This window comes from Chanos chanos, chromosome 3, assembly GCF_902362185.1.
Source record: "Chanos chanos chromosome 3, fChaCha1.1, whole genome shotgun sequence".
Lineage (NCBI taxonomy): Eukaryota > Metazoa > Chordata > Actinopteri > Gonorynchiformes > Chanidae > Chanos > Chanos chanos.
Genome location: NC_044497.1, coordinates 20,681,090 through 20,705,000, shown reverse-complemented (window position 1 = coordinate 20,705,000; position 23,911 = coordinate 20,681,090). Strand labels below are relative to the sequence as shown.

General features: G+C 43.3%; 1 protein-coding gene across 3 annotated transcripts in view; it reads left to right on the top strand.

The window, feature by feature from the left end:
- The window catches only part of slc4a2b (solute carrier family 4 member 2b), a 63,704-nt gene that overhangs the window by 35,256 nt on the left and 4,537 nt on the right, over positions 1 to 23,911 (top strand). For all 3 annotated transcript variants that reach the window (XM_030770082.1, XM_030770081.1, XM_030770083.1), the window contains 19 exons: positions 2,142 to 2,304; positions 3,772 to 3,992; positions 4,895 to 5,025; positions 6,326 to 6,531; positions 11,625 to 11,761; positions 14,353 to 14,533; positions 15,719 to 15,854; positions 17,631 to 17,826; positions 18,160 to 18,265; positions 18,445 to 18,629; positions 19,518 to 19,728; positions 20,103 to 20,309; positions 20,738 to 20,886; positions 21,167 to 21,361; positions 21,520 to 21,744; positions 21,886 to 21,975; positions 22,642 to 22,808; positions 23,099 to 23,352; positions 23,599 to 23,768. In XM_030770082.1, the coding sequence (XP_030625942.1) occupies positions 2,142 to 2,304; positions 3,772 to 3,992; positions 4,895 to 5,025; positions 6,326 to 6,531; positions 11,625 to 11,761; positions 14,353 to 14,533; positions 15,719 to 15,854; positions 17,631 to 17,826; positions 18,160 to 18,265; positions 18,445 to 18,629; positions 19,518 to 19,728; positions 20,103 to 20,309; positions 20,738 to 20,886; positions 21,167 to 21,361; positions 21,520 to 21,744; positions 21,886 to 21,975; positions 22,642 to 22,808; positions 23,099 to 23,352; positions 23,599 to 23,768 (3,330 nt within the window). The remainder of the gene's footprint in view (positions 1 to 2,141; positions 2,305 to 3,771; positions 3,993 to 4,894; positions 5,026 to 6,325; positions 6,532 to 11,624; positions 11,762 to 14,352; positions 14,534 to 15,718; positions 15,855 to 17,630; positions 17,827 to 18,159; positions 18,266 to 18,444; positions 18,630 to 19,517; positions 19,729 to 20,102; positions 20,310 to 20,737; positions 20,887 to 21,166; positions 21,362 to 21,519; positions 21,745 to 21,885; positions 21,976 to 22,641; positions 22,809 to 23,098; positions 23,353 to 23,598; positions 23,769 to 23,911) is intronic.

The window sequence follows — 23,911 nt, the reverse complement described above, 5'->3', positions numbered from 1 at the left end:
GTAAGGCCCAGAGCTATGCTCAGTTATTCTACAATGTATGATGGTATTCAGCTGGTTGTTTATCCAAACTCATTTTAAACTATCTGGGTCCCAAAAAAGACCTTGGCAGTCAGCCATCAAAGGTAATCTGTGAACGTCATGCTACAAAGTCAGTCAGTCTGTTTTATATTGCTTCATATTAACAGAGCTCAGATCCCTGTCCCCAAGGATTCTGTATGCCTGCCTTGGTATTAGTAGTTTCTGGAGCAATTTTGAAAGCATCATAACCAAGCATAGTCAGTATAATATGTGCAGTTCCCACCAAGGATTTGAACAATTCCACCAGCTGGCTTAACGTAACAGTGTGCGTGTGTGTTTGTGTGTGTAGTAAGCTGGTGAGCTTGAAACAGAGGAGGAACAAACCTCCCCTTTAAATCTATCATTAATTTCAATGTGTTCCTGTTAATCCGCCTTGATTAACAATAAAACTAACAATTCGCAGAATAATTAACACCAGTCGTTATAAATAGAGTAAATGATTACCAATGTCATCTTGTGATAGTGTTTATTTCTCTTTACTGAACGGTGTCGCAATTGTTATACCCCCACGTTCTTGTAATTTGTGGATACTTGTACTTTTTGCTGTCTGCCTGATGTCAGGGAATATTAATGTCAAATGCGCTCTTCTGATTTGCAAGATTCTGCCGTTTAAATTCTCACGAAACACCATGGATTGTCTGAAGCTGGTGTGCTATCGCGAAAGCTACAGCATGAAACTGTTTAACAAAGATGGCACTTATCTGAATACGTATTGGAGACCTGATCCCTCAGTGTGTTTTACATTGTAGCTTCCTTGTGTTACAAAATTCAAATTTAACAAATGGAAGTAAAGTTATTGAAATCGATCTCAATTTCTGAGAATAAACTTTTACGTTAGAAAAAACAGGATCCTCTATCTGTATAATGCATCAGCGTTGAGTGCAATGCACAATAAAGTTTAGCACTCAGACCACAACTAGTTTACAAAAAACAGTAACTCTGTCACGAAATGACACTGAATCATTTGCTCTATTTACGCGGTTGGTGTTAATTATTCTACGAATCGTTAGTTTTATTGTTAATCAAGGCGGATAAACGGGAACAGGTTGAAATCAATGATAGATTTAAAGGGCAGATTTGTTCCTCCTCTGTTTCCAGCTCACCAGCCGCCACTGGTGTATGTGTGTGTGAGAGAGAGTGTGTGTGTGTGTGTATGTGTGTTTGTGCAGTCGTAACGAAAGACTGAAAGTCTGTTGCCCTCCTATAGAAGCTTTGATCCATAATCAGTTTTTATTGGGAAGAGTTACGGGCATGGAGCAGGCAGAATGTTCTATGTTCCTTACAAGGTCATGAAAGTTTTTTTAAGCCGTCCCTTTAAAGCTCCTGTCATCTGGCTGCGGAGTAATCAGCTGGAGGAAAACCGTTTGAAGGAGCACCACGTTACGAACAGCTCCGCAGTTGTTTGAGTTAATCTCTCAGGAGGAGGCTATGAAAGAGGCATGCAGTCATAACTATGGCAACAGGGGTTTCTTGTTATGATAAGGTGAACTCACCTGTCACTTGAAATCCTAAATGGGTATTTCCTTAAAACTTCTTGATGAAGATAAATGGTAAATGCTGTTTTTTGGGTGTTTTTTTCTTTAGTTTTAGATCTGTCTGTACCCTTAAAAGGTAAAGGTACCGGTAGGATGTCAGGACTTGTTACTACATGTTCTGCTGAATAACTGAGAGCAGTTTTTTGCCTCAGGGCTTAGAGCCCCTGCACGGTAAATTAAGAAATGCACTCGCTTGATGAAGTGTGTGATTGTGGGTCAGGCCTTTTCCTCTTTGGAGACTGGTCCCCCTACCGTTCATTTAGTGAAAGAACTTTATTGAAGTTTCCCATGGCAACTCGCCATCCCCTACATGAAGACATAACTCTGACATAGCTATATAATCACATGATCTTAAATAAACAGCTTTATCGAGGCATGCTGGCCTTTCCTCATTCCTTTCTCAGAATTGAAATCTCTGGTGTGTATTCTGGAACTTGACCTCGATCAATTTGGCTTAGAAAATGCATTATCAGGCTCAAAAGGTTTAGTATTTTTTGTCTAAATTGTCCCTGTGTTTGCCTTCCACAGCCTGAGGCACCGGTCAGACCCCAGTGTGGGGCACAAAGAGAGGAGGAGGATGAAAGAGACCTGAATAAAGCATTGGGAGTGCAGCGCTTCCAGCAGATCCTCAGCCCCACTGCCCGCGTCCCCGGCGAACAGCATCGCACGTACAGCGAGGAAGACTTCGAATGTGAGCCCCCCCCACCCCCCCCACCCCACCCCACCCCCCACCCCCCCACCCCCCGCCTCCCTCTGTGTCTCCGCAGGCCTGCAGAGTGTCCGGTAAACGTGGCCTCGTACACTATCCAGTCACCCTGCTTTATTAGGGGCACTGTTTAAGTCAGGATTGTATTATCACATTAAATCTGGTCATTCAGCATACACTCTACATCCATGAATTATTATTCCAATCCTGCCTGGTCCGTATGTTCCCACTCTTGCGGGGAATATGTGTAAATTTAGCTTTCAGTGTTCCCATGGCTGGATCTGTAGGCCACAGGCACTGGGCCTCTCATGACCCAGAAGTGCTCACTGACACTCAGGTACTTATGCCGCGCCACATGGGGTTAAGTAAATAGTGTTCTCCTTTTGGATTCAGGGTAGCTGGACTTTCATAGGAAGAAAAAAGGGAAACAGTTGTAGCATTTCATTTCATATTCCACAAGAATGTAGGCGCCTGTTACGCCGTGTTCTGCCAGGCAGTGGGGGTTGACTGGAGAGGCTATTTTCAGCAGGGTTTTAGCACTCCAGTCCCCACCTCCAACTCGACAGAACCATGTCAGACCAGCTCTGCAGTGACACATCCAATTCAGCTCATACTGATAGTTGACAAGTTCAGTCAGGTTTGTTTACAATGCAACAAAGATAGACTGTTAAGTGAGATGTTGTGCTGTATTAAATGAATGGATTAATCATGTTTTGCTGAAGAAGCTGTGTCTCCTAAAGGGATAAGTCACAGTTCTGAGTAGACTGAATATGAGACAGGGATTTTTACTATATTAATATCATGCCTTGAAGTTTTGTAGTGTCATGATTTTTCACTCTTTAAGTGTTCAGATAACAGAAATAATGTCTGTGAATGTGTCTACTTGAGCTTTTTAAAGCAATGTGTCATTTGACCTTCAGAACTCAGTCATTTTGCAAAACTGGAAATGGAAACATGTTAAGGGGAATTCTAAAAAAACCCCAAAAAACAGTATAATATCCAGTATAGAGAGGAAACTGAACATTGCAAAATGTTATCAGCAGGAAGAGCAAAGTGTGCCTCAGTTGGCTGAACACCGAAAACTGTGATGGAATTTCCCTTGCTGCTGACCTAAAGAACAAGGCAGGAACCAAACCAGCTTGGAGATAAAATGCTGTTGTTGAATTGTTAGCACTTGCCTTTAATCAGTCAGTATTTTAATATGAAGGCTTTGCTCTGTAGCCTGATGTTTTTTATGCTGAAACGGTGGCATTTATCTGCTCATTGCAAAACACTGTTGTACCAAAGAAGCAGACCAGTGTTTATATTTGAAGCGGTGGTCACTGACCTTAGCCGTGTGATTTTCTGTCAGAGCTTTTTATTGAAGAGGTTATGATACTCATACAACATGATGTGTATTTTAGGGGGCATTTTTTGGTATTGTTGTGTAAACTGAAAGTATATGTCTCCCAGATCACCGTCATTCCTCCCATCACATTCACCACCCGCTGTCTAAACTGCCTGGCGACAGCCGCAGGAAGAGGAGCGGAAGAAAGAAGAAGAGGGCTAAGGGAGCCAGTTCTGTTGTTGAGGAGGCAGAGGAGGATGAAGAAGAGGAAGAACAAGAGTCTCCAGAGGGCCAGAGTGTTACGTCAGTGGCCGTCTCAGATACTGAACTCGAAGAGAGTGTGACGGTAATGCCAGTCCGTATGGTCTTATTGTTCATTTGGTAATCCCTTAAGGAATAGTGTGTGTGTGTGTCTGTGTGTGTGTGTGTCTGTGTGTGTGTGTGTGTGTGTGTGTGTGTGTGAAACAGGTGTAGTGTGGTGGGATGGGCTCTAGTGCTGAGAGCAGCCAGGCTCAGCACGGGCCCCCTTGTGGTCACAATATGTGTAGGGTTCCATCATTTTCAAAAACAGTTTCTCCAGCTTTTGCTCAAAAATCTGACATGACCACACTCAAAATGAAAATGACCAAAGATATTTTAAAATAAATAAATAAAATATGTAGAATATATTTTAACAATTGTCAGAGTTATGTGGGCTCTATTAATGTAGGAATTGTCAGTTTAGAACAAGGAAACTTCAATGTCCCTCACATCCCACGCTTTATTCAGTTCATGTACACAGTTTGAAGTAACTGTACATACGTGTTGGAGCTGATCTCTGACATCACAGCAGTCTTCCCTGCCCCTCCGGGTTTAATAGACCACACACTTTTTCCCCCTCATGCATTCTTCAGTGAAAGATTAAATCATTTATGAGATGAAGATGGGATTATATTGCTGTGATATTAAAGCCTTTTGTTTAATCAAAAATATGACGTAGTTGATGAACTGAACCATATTTTGTCTCATGTGTCAGCCACAGCCAGTGTAAGCTAAACACTAGCCTGAGGACAGTTGACTGAGTCAAATCCATGTTTAAATGAATACAACATAGAAAAAAGGAAAATCAAAAGGGTCCGTGAAGTGACAGATGTAGATGAGTTTTTTCATTACTGTATCAACTGTCCTGTTTATTTACAATGACTTCTGCATACATCTGTTTTCTGTTCAGTGCAGGTAACGGCTTATTTCCCCTCTGTGTTTCCTCAGTTCTTTTTGTCAGAAGATGACTCTCAAGCAGCTGTGCCTGATGAGTCAGAGGGCCCCCATGCTCCCCGAGAGGTCCACGTCGTTCCCTCCACCGCTGCCCCTCCAGGCCGTCAGAGCAGTACAGCGGAGGAGTAAGTGAGAGAGTTCAGCTGGATTCTTTTTCCTGGCTAGTAACACACAAAGAGTGCAGATGGATCAAAATATACATGTTGTCTTTGTATTAAAGAGCACTGATTATCTTGGTGTCACCCTCAGTTTGAATACAAGAGTAATGTAATATGATCCACAGAAATACATGGAAAATATTTGGGCTAGAGCCATCTCCTCCTCTAAATTACTACAACCCCTCCTCTGAATTACTACAGCTCCTCTTCTAAATTACTACAGCTCCTCCTCAAAATCACTACAGCTAAACCACCTATTATTCTCTGAGGTGTAATTAACATGTTTGAAAGCATCAGTATGGAAGTCCTAACAGTAATAAGTTTCTCTGTGTCTCTGATGGTAAACAGTTTAACTGGAGTGATAAGCTTGCAGTATTGAGTGTTCAGATGTACTCTGTCCAGTTTCTTGCTCACAGTCACTGCATACCTCCCTCTCTGTAGTTAGTTCGGCCTTACACTAGTAGGTGTGCAGTGCAGCTATGGGATGTGTCAGCGCAGAACAGGCTGTACGTTACTAAGTTAGAGCTATTTGGTAAAACACCAGGGGGTCTGACACTTTCCAGCCTACATCATCCACTGTCCTGCCACCCCTTTGTCACCCCGGTAACCACTCCTCTCCTTTATATACCTCTCCTTCTCATTCCAACTGACCTCCTCACTCACCTAAAGCTGTTTCTTACAGACAGCAAAGTCCCACCTGGCATTTATCCCAAAGGCCTATTTCTTCTTCTCTTCGTTTCTCTGTTATACCCATATGAAAGTTTAGATTTACTGGGATTTTGTTTAACAAGAAGTACTTCTGGTATAATTTAGAATGAAGGTAAGTGTTTGAGACATTATCTTTGTTGATTTACAGACGTTTAATGCCTAGATTATAACTGCAGCAGATGGCATATTACTGTAGATCACTAGGTTCACATGGGGTTATCTTTGTTATGCTCTGCCAGTTGTTAATGCTTTTTGTTCTGTGTTGCAGTGCATTTTGACTTGCCAGCTTGTTTGAATGGGCCAGTGTTTTCTTATTGCTGAAATGAGTATGGGGTAAATCATCATGTACCAGATAAGAGGTGTTAATCAGACTCCCAGATGAACTGGCATTGCACCTTGTCCACCAAAAAGCCATTCTGTCTGTCATCTGGGTAAAATAAACTGTGCTGGGGACGAAGATTCTGTGAGCTTTTCACTGTCTAGAACACACACAGGGTATTTAAGATTGACGGACTCCCTCGTCCTCCCTCTCCTCTCTTCACTCCTCCCTCCATTCAAGGTCGTCCGACCACGGGCCATCCCCCTCTGATTCAACACCTGTCAGCCCTTTACCCCGAGTGTCCTCAGCGAGCCGTGGCTACGACCTTCAGGAGCGCCGGCGTACGGGAAACATGACGGGTGCGGAGCAGGCAAAGTACCAGCGTATACCCACAGACGAGAGTGAGGCTCAGACGCTGGCCTCTGTGGACCTTGACGGCATAAAGAGTGAGTCTTAATATTCCAGTCAAAGGAAGAGCCAAAAGAGGCTTTTGCCCAATGCACTATTGTATACTGAAATGGACTAAGAAGCAAATGTTCTGTGCTTTGTGCAGTGCATTGTGTGCTGATTGGTGGAGTCCTCAGATTATCTTATTTCTTGGCTGTTCTGAGTTGGCAGAAAACAGGCTCTCAGACTTATGTGAATGTGTAGTGTCTCTCTGAGGCATTTTACAGACAACATGAAATTGCAAGTTAAGGCTATGCACAACATTCATGAGGAAAAATAATTCACAAGCATATAGCAAAAATACACAGCAGGTTTGTTTTATTTATTTGACAGATGATAGCAGAAAGTCTGAGAGAGCATGAAATTAAAACAGAAGTTATTTTCCCTGAGGGGACTGTTTGGAAAATGGGTACCATGGAAATTATGGTTGACCTTCTGAGTATGTAAAGGACTGTGTCTGAATCCTCCTCTAACATTGTGAAATGGCTTGTCCATGTAAGTTGATCCTGCTGTGTTTATCCTTCGGTAATGGGATTTTGACAAGCGGCCTGTGTTCTGAACCTGGACTCGTGTTGAACCAAAAGCGTTACCTCTGGCAGCCCTCATCTCTGGATGTCCTTTTAAACAGCCTCACAGCTGTCCACTCCTTCTTCACACACACGATGTCTGCATCTGTATTTGTGTGCGTGTGTGTTTGTGTACTTATGTATGTGTGTGCATGTGTGTGTATGTGTGTGTCAGGGTTATTATAGTTAACGAAAACTAAGACTAAAACTAAAACTTGCAGTGAAAAAATAATTTCCTTAACTGAGATAAAAACAAAAACGACAGTTTTCAAAAACATGAAAACTGGGGATGCTCATTTTGAATTTGTTTTCTTACCAATAACCGACGCTCGTTAACCGACCATTAACGGTCAACCCACAAGATTAAAATGTCCTATTTAGAATGGACGATTGTCAGTGACCCATTAAAAAAATACCAACCCAACAACTGTTTTTTGTTTGTTTTTTTGTTTCATAAGAAGGGGTTTATTTTTACATGTGCAGAACCGGCATAACAGCCTGTAACTTAAAATAAATAGCAAATAGTAGCCAAACTTTCTAATGCATAAACAGTTTAACAAAACAAAAGCACATACTGAATCCTTAGGTCTCAGCTAATTAATGATCAAAAACAACCAACTGGTTAACAAAATGGAAACAAGTAGTTGCATTTTCAGGCCTCAAAATGAAATAAAATAAATAGACCAGGCCCACCTCAGTCCTCAGCATAATCGGACAGCTTGTCTACTAGTTGTTATTCAGAAATAGCAATATATCGACATGCTGAGGGGGTAGTCTGGTGCGCAGTCTGTTAACTGTGAGACCCTTGACAGAGAATACACGCTCACATGGTACCAATGTCCCAGGAAAAAAAAATTATATATATATATATAATATTTTTTTAACGGTTAATGGTTAAACAGTTAATTATTAACGTCCCTAAAAACTACAATGAACAATGCAGCATGAACTAAAACAAAATAGAATTGCAGGTAAAATCAGCTTCATTTTCGTTTTCTTTTCGTTTCGTTTCATTTTCTTTATTCCTTTTTCAGCTTCTGTAATTCAAGGCTTTTCTAATAATTCCTGAAAAACTTAAAGCCCGGTGTTCTCATCTTTCATCCCCCTGTCAGCCTCCCGTCAGCATCTCCGTCCCCTATTGCACACCTGTCTGGCCAAGAAGGGATCTCCTCTCTCTGTGGTCTTTCTCAAGATTTCTCCCATTTATTCCCTGTTATTCCTGTTACACCTGGGTTTTCGGGGAGGTTTTTCTTGCCCGCCATGAGGATTAAGTCAGGGGGTGCCTTCCTGTTTTGTTTGTTCTGGGCATGTAAAGCCCTTTGAGACTGTAAACAGTGATTTTGGGCTCTAAATAAACCTGAAATTTGACACTTGAAACTTAAAACTAACACAAAAACTAATTAAAAACTAAACTAAAAGTAGTCAATTCCTCAAAATAAAAATGAAACTAAAACTACTTATGCATTCGTAAAAACTAAACTGAAAAACTAAATAAAAATAAAAACCAATGAAAATTTCGAAACTATAATACCCCTGTTGTGTGTGTGTGTGTGTGTGTGTGTGTGTGTATGTGTGCGTGCGTGTGCATGCATGTGTCTATGTGTGTGTGTGTTTGGGTTAGTGATAAATTGTGCCAGTTTGATAGCTGAATAAAGCCTCACTCCTGTAGAGCTTTGAAATTAAAATGGTGGAGCTCTCCTGCGGTTCTGACTCCACTGAAAGTTGTAAAATGCCGGGTGAACAGAAGAGCACAAAAACAAGGGGCTCCCTTTTTAGCCTTCAGTCTCTGTACTTAGAAAAGCCCCCACCATTTCCAGACATCTCTGCACCTGGTTTATACAACAAACTCTGCAGTAGAAGTGGGTTAAGGAGACTGTACTATTATTGTAGCATAGTTATATCATACCTGAATAGATCATTATTGCTGTCACCTAAACTGACCGAGGCCATGTTTTATCACTCACCAAGAAATCGACTCCCTTTTTGCCATGTAAAACAGTGTGGAACTCAGTACGCTTAGGCCGAAGGTTTAGAGAAGATTCTCTTGTGATGCTCAGAGATTTGTGCCCAGCCCCCTGTGGCTCCTCTCTGCATGAGTCTTTTGTGTCCTAGTCGGTCAGACCTTTCTCAGAATCCAGTTATATATCAGCAGTCCCTCTGGTGAATCAGTATTTTCCATCCGGCCCTGGGCAGCACTAATTAGCCTGGGAAAAGGGTCTCTGATCTGGCAGACTCTCAACAATAGGAATTATTCCTTTGCTCTCTTACCCTTTTGTTCATCGCAGGGATGTTAGCACCTCTGTTAACTAATGGGACCAGATGGGTTGAACCCATATATGTCGGGTTCCATTGAGAAACACTGTTATTCCTGAGCTTTCGGGGCAGACAAATAGGGGTCTGAGGCTAGTGTCTTTTGCTGCTGCTCGGTTCTTGCCCTTTATGATTGACAGAATCTCGTACTAAGATGGACATATGCACACTGAAACATTCTCTGACATTGGACACATCCCGTAAAACATCCCATCTTCTGGTTCTGTAACCACTCAGTACCTTGTCTCATAATGGACAGATCCCTCTTATAGCTTTCAGAACCACAACATGTTGTGAAGCCCTGATAGGATTCCTCCCCCCATTTTACCATCAGAGACATCTACATTCCCAGTTCTTTCAGAACTTATGGTGGACTTCACGTCTTGTACTTGAACATATTTTTTCTTCGTGACATATTCTCAGCCATCACGTCTGGCAGATTTGTAGTCATGTAAAGTAATATCATATGGGGAAGATCTGTGAGGGCTTTGGCAGCTATGGATTTACGCTTTTTTCTCTTGTCCTGGAATGGAATATTCAAAACTTGTGTTAATCTGAGCCTGGTGAGTAGAAGATGCGATGTCATCAGCTGCCATAGCTCCAACTGAGAACTGAATTGTTCATAGTCTGCTCCAAGACGGCAGCTGTTAACTCAGACGACGTCCATGGAGGAGCAAACTGACTGCAGTTCTCTGCAAGGTGGACAGTACTGTAAAAACATAGGTAAGGATCTGTGTGCATAGGTGTCTTGAAGCCAGAGACAATGTCAGTGTTCTGTCTGTCTTTTATCCATGTTGCTTTTAACTGCCTGAACTTCACATTCTGCATCAACCACAGGCTTTTCAACTCAGGACAACTCAAAGTACATGTTGTAAACCATATTCAGAACACTTCTCTGTGATACTGGCTTTTAGTCCTCCCAGAGGGAGACATGCTCACAGTTATCATCTTGATGGCAAAAGCATTCTCTAAATTTATTACCCTGAGGATTCGTCATTGTTATTCGACATTCACAATACCCTCCTACTGATGTGAACTTTGGGAGATATGTAATTTCCCAAGTCAAGAAGATGACTCAAGCAGCAAGTGAGAGCGAAACATGACTGAGATGTGAATTCATGCTGTTGTTAACAAGTGTACGGTTTGATTCTGCCCACAGTGTAGGACAGAAAAAAATTTAGGCCCCTTTTTTCATGGTTCATCAGGGGCACACAAAGTTGCATGTTATACTCGGAAAACCATCCCTCTACCAGCAGTGGCCCTCACTTTGAGTTTGAGTTTCAAGATTCATCCATTCAGTCCTATCAGGAAAATCTCCAGAATTCTCCCACAAACACTGCACATCCCAGGAGAATGCCACTGCTGCCCAGTGTGTGCTTGATCAAGGCACGTAACCACTGGTTCCTCTAGGGCAGTGATTCTCAACTCCAGTCCTGGGGGCCCACTGCCCTGCACATCTTTGTTTTAACTCAGGACTGACACACCTGATTCCACTGATCAATTAATCATCAAGTCCTTGTTTAGCTCAATTAACTGTTATAATGAAGAGTTAAAACAAAGAAATGCAGGACAGTGGGCCCCCAGGACTGGAGTTGAGAATCACTGCTCTGACATGGTTTGGGCTCACAGCCAGCACGGCTCATCCTGTGCTTAGTTCTCACCATCACGGAAGATCTCCGTTGTTGAAGCAAAAAAAAAAAAAAAAAACACAGGAGGATTAGTAGAACATTTTCAGTTGGAGAAAAAATGAACAATGAAGATTGTGTAGTAGAGAAGTGTAGGCAGTGCACCATAAACTGATGAATACCACTGTATAGACTACTGCGTGATGTTATAGTGCCGTGGTTGAACAAATGTCTCACTACTTTAAGCATGTGTTGTGCAAAGATAGTCTACCTTTAGATGGGATTTTGCAAGCAGGACTGTTACTAACCTGACATGAAAGTTTCTTTTTTTCTTTTTTATTTTTTTATTTAACTGTGCCATATTTACCAGAATGTCTCTTGTGGTCCCAGTGATTCCAGAGTTATCAGCCCAGCCTTTGTAGCAGGAGGTTTCTGCTGGTCTGAGATTGTACAAAATCATCAGATAAATCCAGCCATTACAACTTTGCAGTATTGTACCATATTCTGCCTCATGTCTGTGTACAGGACTGCAGTCAAGCTCTGTCGTTCATACACGTGCTGATGACTTTCTGTTTTCTTGTCTGTGAAAAGGTCACAGGTTTGAGGATGTACCAGGGGTACGTCGACACCTCGTGCGGAAAAGCACCAAGGGCCAGGTGGTCCACATCAGCAAGGACCACAAAGAGCCCACCAGCCGTGCACGCAAACTGGACCACACCCCACATGAGGTAAGGTTCTGCTGAGACCATTGTTAAAGGTGCTATGGTTTAGGTCAAGGCTTGGAGAGGACTTAATGAGCTCTTGGCTCATTTTCTCCAGCAAGTGTACGGTAATGCTGTGGATGTGTAACACTTAAGATGAGGGTGCTGTGGGCTTGACCCTAGTTTGTAGCACAAGATAGTGAAGGCTACCACTCTCTGAGAATTCTGCATCAGACTCTAAGACGCAGGCTTTAACATCATCATTTCAGTGTACAGCCCTTACTTAACTCATTGTTTAGTTTTTGTTTAGTGTTTCTGATCATCCCCCCTCCCTGGAGACAAATACATGTTAGTATTAGAGTGTCTTGGTGTTCAGCTGAAAGTGACGTGGGGGTGACTGTAGTTTTGTAGTGTGGTTGGAAATGTGAAAATGGGGTTTTTATCCACTGTGAGGTGAGGCTGTGTCAGGTCTCAGATCTCTCAAGGCACTAAGGTGTCTCAATGACCCAGGCCTGTCCACCACATCAACTCCAGCCCTGTTTTGGCAGAGCTTCCTGTTCTTTTGAATCAATGGCAGGAAAGGTAGGAAGGGGAGGGGGGCACAATTAAAAATGAATGGGTGACTTCTTTCCTTTCACACACCCAAAAGAGAGGGAGAGATCAGCTCAGGTAACCTGACACCGCAAGCTCCAGCCATCTTTTATTAACACATACTCTGAATCCTGCCCTCCCCACAGCGGCCAGGTACACAACAGGTTCCTCTCAGAGTCTGTCTGTGTGTGACTGTGGCTGAATGTGTGTGTGTGTGTGTGTGTGTGTGAGAGAGCGAGAGTGTGGAGGTGTATGGCTCCTCTGAGTATTTGACCGTATTACTGTGCGCCTACACCTCTGCTTCATACTCCTGCAGTCAGTTGTTCTGTATCGGTCTTCCTCAAAACCTGACGGTATGGTCCTTCTGGACTTCTCCAGTCATGTGATCCGGCACCAGAAGGTTAGAGGTGTGTGTGCGCTTGTGTGTAGGTGCATGTGTATAAGTTTGTCTCAAAGTGGGATCTGTGACTGAAATCACTAATGAATATGTGTGAGTCATGACAAAGGTGTGACAAAGCCTATGTGCCAGTCCAGCACGGTTTGTGCAGATTCACAGGTGCTTTTGACTAATATGGACTTTCGATTTTCATTAGGGGCTGCAGACATGTGAACCTATGCACTGAAGCACCTTACAAACTTTTACAGAAGAAACTGCATGTTTATAATCTGAAAGATAATCTGCTTTCATTGGGCTGTGTTAATGTTGCTGTGGTTGCAGTGTGTTCATAAGCATTTATGTAGTGCTGAAGACTTTGCACTATCCATTTACACTGCCTGGCCAAAAAAAAAGTTGCACAGTCTAATATTTCGTTGGACTGCCTTTGTCATGGCATTGTTTCGACAACCTTATGCAACGACACAACATTTATTTCTATCCAGAGTCGCATTAATTTTAGGCCAGGATCTTGTATTGCCACGGAAGAGTTGAACCATTCCATAAAGTCTTCTCCAGCACATCCCAAAGGCTTTCAGTGGGGTTAAGGTCAGGATTCTGTGTGAAAATGATTCTTCATGGTCCCTGAACCACTCTCTCAGAATATGAGCCCAATGAACCTTGGTATTGTCATCCATGAATATGCCCATGCCAGCAAGGAAGAAAAAAATCCATTGATGGGATAACCCGGTCATTCAGTAAATTCAGATACTCAGCTGACTTCATTTTATTTCCACATAACGTTGCTGAGACTAGACTTGACCAGTTGACGCAACCCCAGATCATAACACTGCCTCCAGAGGCTCCAAATCCAAACGATGACTTTTTTTTTTTTGGCCAGGCAGTTTATATAAAGCTTTCATGATACTGCCCTGGTTGGGTTCAAGATTGTGGAAGTATAAAGTAAGGGCCCCAAACTGGATAACAAATATGAGTGTAGCTAGTGTGATTTGACAAAGCCTTTGGTACACGTAAATGAAATGTTTCTTAACAGATTGGAAATGTTCATTGGGAGTTAAACTGTATCAAGTCATCATTAGATAGTGTGTTACCATCTGTTGTTTTCCACATTGAAATTAGCATTATGTTTAAATCACCAACTGCTGACCCCCTGAAATCCTCATAAAAAAAGGACATTTTTTAAAAAGTATAATATGTATTTGAAATGGCCTCTAAATGGGAGTATATAAATATTTAGCAGCATCAGCAAGAGAAAATTTAAAGTGTTTTTTTTAGAATTCATATCTGATGAATACATTAGGATCACATTCAAATAGAGAAGCCTGTAAATTTCAGCTGTGTCTGATGCAGTTCCAATCAGGGCTGAATTTTGCATCTACAAAGCCTGTGTCTCCACACAACTGTGGACACAAAGAACAACCAAGCTGACAGTTGTCTGTTTGCCAACATCTATGCCAAGTTTCTGGTTCTCTTGACCAACGTTCATAACATCACAACCCAAGGTTGTAATGAGAAAGTGGGTGGGGCTGAGGAACCCCTGGCTTGTGTAGCCTTGTCAGTAGAACCCAGTCATACGTGCTGTCAGGATGTTAACACTTTCTCTCTGTGTCCTCTGTGTTTGCGTGCTTGTCAGGTGTTTGTGGAGCTGAATGAACTCACGATGGATAAGAACCAGGAAATGCAGTGGAAGGAGACGGCTCGTTGGATAAAGTTTGAAGAGGATGTCGAGGAGGAGACCGACCGCTGGGGCAAACCCCATGTGGCCTCCCTATCCTTCCGCAGCCTACTGGAACTACGCAAGACCATCTCCCATGGTGAGAGTGCCCCCAGTCTCCAACACTGTCACTTTACAGCACACTCCTGAACAGAACTGTAGAGAAAGGATAAGTTCTGGACTAGACCCTCTTAGTCTTCATTTTGATCCTAGAATCAGGTGCTAAATGTGTTTCTATGATGAGTATTATCCTTACAGCATGTACCTGTGCCTGCAGTGCTAAATAATGAATGAAAACCGTCTAGGTCAGAAATCTGATTTCGCTTCTTCACAATGTAAAATGTCTCTTACATTGACTTCATCAGGGTTGACTCTCTAATACCATACTAACTAGGTGTGAAAACGGTGAATCTTTTAACACTTTGAAAAAACGTTGTCATGGTGTTGCTTGATGCAAGCACTAGTGACACATTTATTAAACACAAGGACAGGCTTCATAGAAATGAAAGGATGGATGAATAGATTGAAAGGTAGTTTTTACGATAGATACTAGGGATGTAAGAAAATATCGATAATATCAAGTATCGTGATATTATGCTCTATGATACTTTATCGATTCTCAAAAAACTGTCGATTTTTAATTAATAGTTTACATGCAAAGATTTGTGGCAGACAGTGGTTCATTTTGTGTTGTGTTTAAACCCCTGACCGCAAGATTGCAGAGTTTTAATCTGTCTTCAGCCATTTGACTCTTCCACTCCAACTTAACAACATAAACCGAGTCAGGAAGTAGCGTAAGGGCACATCGCTATCGTATCGGTAGCGTTAGGTTTCCTAATGCTAACGTTACCACCGATGGCTGAATCCGAAAGAGTTAGACCGGCTCCCAGGACGTGCAAAGATGAAGTGTGGGCTCATTTTGGCTTCCACAATAAAGAAGGCACTAAGGAGATCGACAAGAGCCATGCTGTTTGCAAAATGTGCTATTCCAAAATCAAATACTAGGGGAACACAACGAATCTGAGAGCCTACTTACCAAGACACCACTCTATGTGCAGCTAACGGAACAGCAGACGGCTAACGTTAAATGAGTAGATCTAAAATTAGATTAAAAAAATCGCAGTGTATCGCAATATGTTGAATTGTAACCCCTGTATCAGGATATGTATCGTATCGCCAGATTTTTGCCGATACACAGCTCTAATAGATACTCTCGCTCAGCTTTTATGTGATGCTGCGGTGTGCCTGTCTGTCTGTTAATCTCATGCTTGTACTGCACCCATAGGGGCGGTGCTGTTGGACTTGGACCAGAAGACCCTGCCTGGCATAGCTCACCAGGTGGTGGAGCAGATGATCATTTCAGACCAAATAAAGGCAGACGACCGAGCTAATGTCCTCAGGGCCCTCCTCCTCAAACACAGGTACCTAGTACTCACTGGAAACCACTCTGTTCTAACTTTCTCTCACCTAAGAAAATAGTCTGTGTCTCACACTTTACTCACTGAAAAGCAAATACAGAAATGCTGAAAACAGCAAAAGGAATAAAGAGGACAAATTACCATAAGTTTAGAGCCTACAGAGAGATTCACTTACCCCTCAACCAAAACATGCACTGAATCAAATTTTAGTACATGAAGTCACAGCATGTCTGCATCTAGATCATCACCTTGTGTTTTAGTTTTTTTACTTATTAAATATATGAACACATGCTGCATTCTTAACCTGTTGTATATGTATTTAGAATTTCTTACTTTCTGCCTCTTATTTTCTACTCTGTCTTAAATGGGTTCTTCTTGGACACTTAGTGGAAAAATAGACTGAAAGATGTGCCTCTGTCTAAAGGCGCTTTCGGACCGAACAGTTCTAGGGTCTCATTTGATAGGAACTACCCCCTGGTTAGCTCCCCTAGAACTACATAAGTTCTAGGGCTTTTTTTCTGTTTCCATTCACACCGCCAGTAGGAACGCAGAAGTGACGTAAGCCAGCCAACGGTATAGCAGCTAAGAGCTGTTGTTTACGACTAACCAGGATAGCCGCACATTTTTAAGTACAAATGTAATGACTTTTAAGACCTTTTAGATACCTCCAAAAGGAAAAAAATACCATTACTGCGACGAAAGAAATCGACAAACTAGACTATAGTATGCACAATTAATGAGTTGTATTGAATTTGAATGACAGAAATATTGAGTGCACATGAGATAACATATAACTGCCTTCTAATTGACGAAAATAAAACTGTATGGCGATAGACCCAGTCCGATGGACAAAAATGTCCCCCCGCATTTATGCATGCACCACCGCAGTAGCAGTGAATGACTCGATGGGCATAGTACTTTTCGGGTGCTAGCATAGCGCTTGTGCCTGACGCTTGGTCGCAGCATCGTGCTTTTTTTTTTTTTCCTTTTTCCCTGCCTCAGCCCTCAAATCGTAAGCTGAATAAACACATTCTTATTTTAGGTTAAAATACGGATCACAGCCACACAAGCGGACACACAAGCACCTACCGAAGCGAAGTGTACGCTACCTCTTCAATGTACAAATATACATTGGACGTTGCAGAAATGGTCATTGTTGGGGGATATAAAATACCGGTAAAATAAAACATAAAAACCATGTGTACCCTCCTACAATTCCAGACATTTTAAGAGTTAGTTTTAGACATGAATATCAAAAACTAAATGTAATACGTTCTAAGACTTTATATTTTGCACGGATCGGTTGCAATCATCGTATACCTGCGTCTGGACCAATGGCTGTACACCTACGTCACAAGGTTCCTATTGCGCTGCGAAAGTACCTACCCTGAAGTAGGAGCTAAAAAAGCCCCTCAAAACGGCGTTCTAAGAACTATGATCGCTCTAGGTTTCTGCGGTGCGAACACGCGAAAAAGGGGGTACTTTCTTCAACAGTTCTAAGAACTATGGAAAAGTTCCTCCAGTGCGAAAGCGCCTTAAGGGGACTCCTTATGTGACCTGTGACGTCATCAAGTATCTGCTTACTTCAGCTTCTAATAATGTCCCATCATAATGAATGGGTTTGAGAATCTTTTTTTGGGGTTCAAAATCTTTGAGTATTCTGCTGTCTGTCTTCCCATCCTCCTTGGCTTGGCTTTGTCCCAGTAGATCTGTTTGTGGCCCTTGTCACTCCTTCCTCCTTTACCTTATGCCGTGGCTCCCTTTCTCTCCTTCCCACAGTCACCCAAGCGATGAGAAGGAGCATGTGTCCTTCCCCAGGAACATCTCAGCAGCCAGTCTGGGCTCTCTCTTAACACATCACCACAGCTCCAACCATGTCCCTCAGACTGAGCCCTCCATCACAGACCCACTCATGGGCGGCAGCAGCAGTGCAAAGCCTGACACCACCCTGCATATGGAAACTGAGAAGAATGAGGTAACTTTTCATTTTCATACTCGGTGTTTATTCTTAAGACAGTTGGTGACTCAGATTTCGTCCACTTTACAAATGTCTTCATAATGTTGGTGTGTTACGATATCAGTTAAGCTCAAATTCGCACACAAATCATCACAAGTCAAATAATTATCTGTATGTTGTGAGCATATATATAATCCTTTAGCCAAGGTTAGCACAAGTCATGTTAAATCATTATTGGGCCTACAAAATAAACTAGAAAATATTTTTATATTTTACACAGATCTTGACTGTTAGTGACACAGACGGCTTGTGAAGATTCACAGTATCATTTTTTATCTGTTTTCTTGCCAGAAAGAGTCAACTACATCTTTGGGCATGCACAGATCAAAGTCCAAACATGAGCTGAAACTTCTGGAGAAGATTCCAGAAAATGCAGAGGCCACTGTTGTCCTTGTGGGTAAGCAATCCATTAGATTTGTTTTCTGCACTCCTTTGGACCACTCTCCTGTTCTTTTCTAACCTTGAGAGCTCAGTTTGGATTCGGTTTTAGTCAAATATAATTTACAGTGATGTATAAACATACGCTCAGTCTTTGGGGTGAACATTTTGATCTAATGATTCCATGCTCTATGTTAGGCAGTGTGGACTTCCTGGAGCAGCCCACCATGGCGTTTGTGCGTTTGCAGGAGGCTGTGGAGCTGGACTCTGTTTTGGAGGTACCAATTCCTGTCCGCTTCCTGTTTGTGCTTCTGGGTCCACCCAGCACCAGTATGGATTACCATGAGATCGGCCGATCCATCTCCACCCTCATGTCTGACAAGGTGAGTTTACCTCTTCACACTCACACGCACCAGTGAGTTTACCTCTTCACACTCACATACACCAGTGAGTTTATCCCTCCACACTCACACACACCAATGAATTTACCCCCTCCACACTCACACACACACCAGTGAATTTACCCCCTCCACACTCACACACACCAGTGAATTTACCCCCTACACTCACACACACCAGTGAGTTTACCCCTCTACACTCACACACACCAGCAAGTTTATCCCTCCACACTCACACACACCAGTGAGTTTACCCCTCCACACTCACGCACACCAGTGAGTTTACCCCTCCACACTCACACACACCAGTGAATTTACCCCTTTCACACTCACACACACCAGTGAGTTTATCCCTCCACACTCACACACACCAGTGAATTTACCCCTTTCACACTCACACACACCAGTGAGTTTATCCCTCCACACTCACACACACCAGTGAATTCACCCCTCTACACTCACACACACCAGCAAGTTTATCCCTCCACACTCACACACACCAGTGAGTTTATCGCTCCACACTCACACACACCAGTGAGTTTACCCCTCCACACTCACACACACCAGTGAGTTTATCCCTCCACACTCACACACACCAGTGAATTCACCCCTCTACATTCACACACACACACCCTTCCACACTCACACACACCGGTGAGTTTGAGTTTATCCCTCCACACTCACTGGATAGGTTATTAAGCACAAAACACTCACGCCAAGAGTATGAATAGTTTCTCTGTAGTATATTAGTGTATTTCTGACTGTGTGAAATATCTTTGTAACAGATTATATCAATGTATTGCTGACTATGTGAAATCTCTGTATGACGGGCTATATCAGTGCATTACTGACTGTTTATGCTGATTCCTGCAGCACTTTCATGAGGCGGCCTACTTGGCAGACGACCGTCAGGACCTGCTGAATGCCATAAACAGCTTCTTAGACTGCAGCATAGTCCTCCCCCCATCTGAGGTGGGTGGGGACGAGCTGCTTCGCTCAGTGGCTCGCTTCCAGAGAGAGATGCTCCGCAAGAGAGAGGAGCAGGAGGTTGCTCTGCTGGCCAAGGAGAGCGCTGAGGAGAAAGGTCAGAGCCTCTTTCAGGCATATTCGAGTTTGTTCCTGTTGCCTTAAGCAGAGATTAGGGTGACATGTAGTTTATTTCGTAGAAATACCAGGCCTCTCCATGTACTGTAAACTGGTCAAGCTACAGAGATGTCCTCAAACCACATGTGATAATGTAGTGCTGTACATTATTCAGTGTCTTCAGATAAAGGTACACAGAGATCTGCAGCCCTTTGCCAGCATGTGTTAGTCCCGGGACCCTAGTTCTGTGAGCTCTGACAGTATGATGCAGAAGTGTGTAACCGTAGAGACAGAGTCATCCCAGAGTGAGAGCAGGTTCAGATCTTGAACACCTGTATAGTGTATAATGACTGTTAGCTGTTTCGACACCTCCAGAGGCCCTTCTGACCCCCAGCAAGCCTGAGGATGACCCTCTCCAGCGGACAGGTCGTTTGTTTGGTGGAGTGATACGGGATGTTCGCCGCCGCTACCCCAAATACCTTAGTGACTTTACGGATGCCCTGAACCCCCAGTGTATGGCAGCAGTCATCTTCATTTACTTCGCTGCCCTCTCCCCAGCCATCACATTTGGTGGTCTCCTAGGTGAGTCAGAGCTAAAATAACACTATCCTCCCCATTTGTTTTTAACTCTTCCACACAGTTCCACCATATGTCAATGTAAAATGCAGCAGTAATATCTGGAGATATTTCTCAGCTCTGAACTTAATGAACTAGTGTTTCAGCTTATCCAGAGTGCATAACATCACAGATATCCTGGACCAATGAGGATCCACAGAGAGCCCGGTCAAATGCAGAGATAAACAGCTGTAAAAGCAAAGGACATCACTGAACAAGTCGGCTCTACTGTAAATTGTTATACCTTAGCTGACAAATCATTTTTGTGGGCATATCAGTTACAATGCATTGCTGTAGAGCCAGCTGTCTGCAGGGTGGCATAATTTCTCTTACATGTAAGACAGTATGAGTCAGGGTGACTAGGCATTAGCTTTAGCATGTCTCTCTGCCAACAGGTGAGAAGACGGAGGGTCTAATCGGAGTGTCAGAGCTCATCGTGGCCACATGTGTCCAAGGCGTGCTCTTCTGCCTGCTGGGGGCTCAGCCGCTGCTGGTGGTGGGTTTCTCTGGACCCCTGCTGGTCTTTGAGGAGGCCTTCTTCAGTGTGAGTCTAACATTTAAAACTCAATTTTTATTAAAAAAAATTGTTATGGTGGTGTCCTGATGATTCTGATGTTGGAGCTCCAGTGGAAAAGAGAATGTTTCTGAGCTCTAGATTCGCCTGTATGTGTTAAGCCAAACGCATTATAGGCCTAACACTTTGTCAGAGTAATTACTGTTTGTCAATGAGCTATTGACAGGATTTTAATCTGATCCAAATAACATGGTGAATGTAATATCACTGAACTTTGAACATGCTCTCATTAGTCTGTCTTTGGGTGCAGTTTTGCAAGGGGAATGGAATGGAGTACCTGACAGGCCGCGTCTGGATTGGCCTGTGGCTCATTGTCATCGTGCTGCTTATGGTCGCCTTTGAGGGCAGCTTCCTGGTCCGCTTCGTCTCCCGCTTCACTCAGGAGATCTTCTCCTTCCTCATATCCCTCATCTTCATCTACGAAACCTTCTCCAAACTGGGAAAGGTGAGAGCCACACGCTTTGTTTTTCAACTGTTTGTAGGATCAAATGAAAGCAGTTTAACTTTTGGTCATCTGATTTAATCAGTGTTACCTTAGGCGGTACTAATATGATTTTCAAGATGCAGCTCAACAAGATGCAACAAAAATAATTTATGCCACAGATCTTCTTAGAGCACCCGCTGAAAGGCTGCTCCATTGAAAATTCCACGGACGTGTCAGAAAATTTCACCCTTAGTCCTCTGGCAGATAACAGCACTACTCAAGGACCTGTAAAGGTGGTCGGGCAACCAAACACGGCTCTTCTCTCATTAGTGCTCATGGCTGGAACCTTCTTCATCGCCTTCTATCTTCGCAAGTTCAAGAACAGTGCTTTTTTCCCTGGCAGGGTGAGAACTTGGTCAATGACTTTTCTTTAGAATATCGTATATCGTGTATCATCCCTCAGCCAGATGGGCCATTCATTTCTGACCAGGTTTCAAAGCCCGACGGTAAGGCACAGTTCCCTTATTTCTGCTTCTGTGTCTCAGCTCCGTAGGGTCATTGGAGATTTTGGGGTCCCCATCGCCATCCTCATTATGGTCTTGATTGACTACAGCATCCAGGACACTTACACACAGGTAAGACAGTTTGAATAGAATAATGGGCCATTCACACTTTAGTCAGTAACCGTAACCACAGGGCTAAAATAAAACAGTGATGGTCAGATCAGCGAGAGTGGCCACTCTTAACATGACTGACAACCAAAATGATTAGTCACTTCTCCAGCATTTTTAGTACCCAGCAGTTGTATAATAAGACATGATTCTGTAACAGAATTCCATTCTTTTTATAAACAAATAGGGGTTGCATCCACTCTGTAGAGCTTACCTGTCAAGCGCTGCAGTTTTCATATCTCTGTTGAAGGTTTGTTACCGATGAGCCGTGAACACTAGTATTAAACTGTGGACAGTTAGTTGTTGTTATTACTAGCTATGAGAGGTCCCACTGCCTGATGACAGTCTTAATAATTAACACTGCCACGTAACTAAGGTGTTACAATGCAGTCTGTGATCAGTCTGTCTGTTTTATGATGTGGCACAGAAAACAACAAGCAAATAATATCCATGCCATTGCAATATCACCATAATTTTTTTGTTATTATTATTATTATTATTCCAACTCTACTGAACACTGTGAGGACAGCCTTGTTACACTGTGTTGAGTTTCAGTTTTGACTGGAGGAAGAGTTTTGCTTTATCGGATGGTGTTCAGTTATGTCTCATGCCGTGCTCTCTGCTGGATAGAAACTGAGCGTCCCCCGTGGCTTCTCCGTGACTAGTCCGGAGAAGAGAGGCTGGCTGGTCAGTCCCCTGGGCTCAGATGGCCAGTTCCCCATCTGGATGATGGCAGCCAGCATTCTCCCCGCCCTGCTTGTCTTCATCCTCATCTTCATGGAGACTCAGATCACCACGTGAGTCGGCTCGTCTTTCTGCTGCTCAATTCTTTAACTCCACCCTTTTCTGATGCTCAAACCCCACCCACTGTGGCATTTCAGACCTCCGAGAACTCTCCCCATTGTTCAAACACCCGCCCCCTCTCCTGGTGAACAGAGACCAGTCTCCTAAGGTCCCTCTGATGCTGAAACTCCTTGCCTCTCCTCCTGATCACATACATTTATGCTCTCTCCCCTTATCTCCAGTTATCCATGTACAGCTCCTTAATGTTTTCTCAGAAAAGGCTAACTGAGGCTTCTCCCTGCAGGTTGATAGTGAGTAAGAAGGAGCGGATGTTGGTGAAGGGGTCTGGTTTCCACCTGGACCTGTTGGTGATCGTGGTGTTGGGCGGCACCTCGGCCCTGTTTGGTTTGCCATGGATGGCAGCCGCCACCGTGCGCTCAGTCACCCATGTCAATGCCCTGACAGTGATGAGCAAGGCCGTCGCCCCTGGAGACAAACCACGCATCCAGGAGGTCAAAGAGCAAAGGGTCACTGGGCTTCTAGTGGCCATTCTTGTGGGTAGGTCTCATTTTATGCTCACCTAAAAATTAAGTAACCAAATTCAGATTGTCACCCCTTGTCATGTCCTGAGTGTCAGAACCAGTGAAGTGTTTAGTGGCAGAGCTGGACAGATCAGTAGTCTCTTTCATTGGGTAGACAGAATATGTTTGGTCTGTGATTGGTTACTGCTTTTAAGAGAGTGCTCTGTGTTTGTGTAGGATTAGGGTTAAATGAACAGTGGTAATATATGGGTTTCACTGTCAGGTCTGTCCATTGTGATTGGAGACCTCCTACGGCAGATCCCCATTGCAGTTCTATTTGGGATATTCCTCTACATGGGTGTGATGTCGCTCAACGGGATCCAGCTGTCTGAACGTATTCTGCTGCTACTCATGCCACCCAAGTACCATCCAGATGACATCTACGTTCGCAAGGTAAGCCCTTACCCTACACTGCTCACCTGCGCCCTGCTTCCCTTTATGCACATTCATCTGCTTCTCACTGTGTTTACCCACACAGCTGATCACAGAGAGCTCCCATTACAAATATAGCAATACTAAAAAAGTGTGGGTTATTT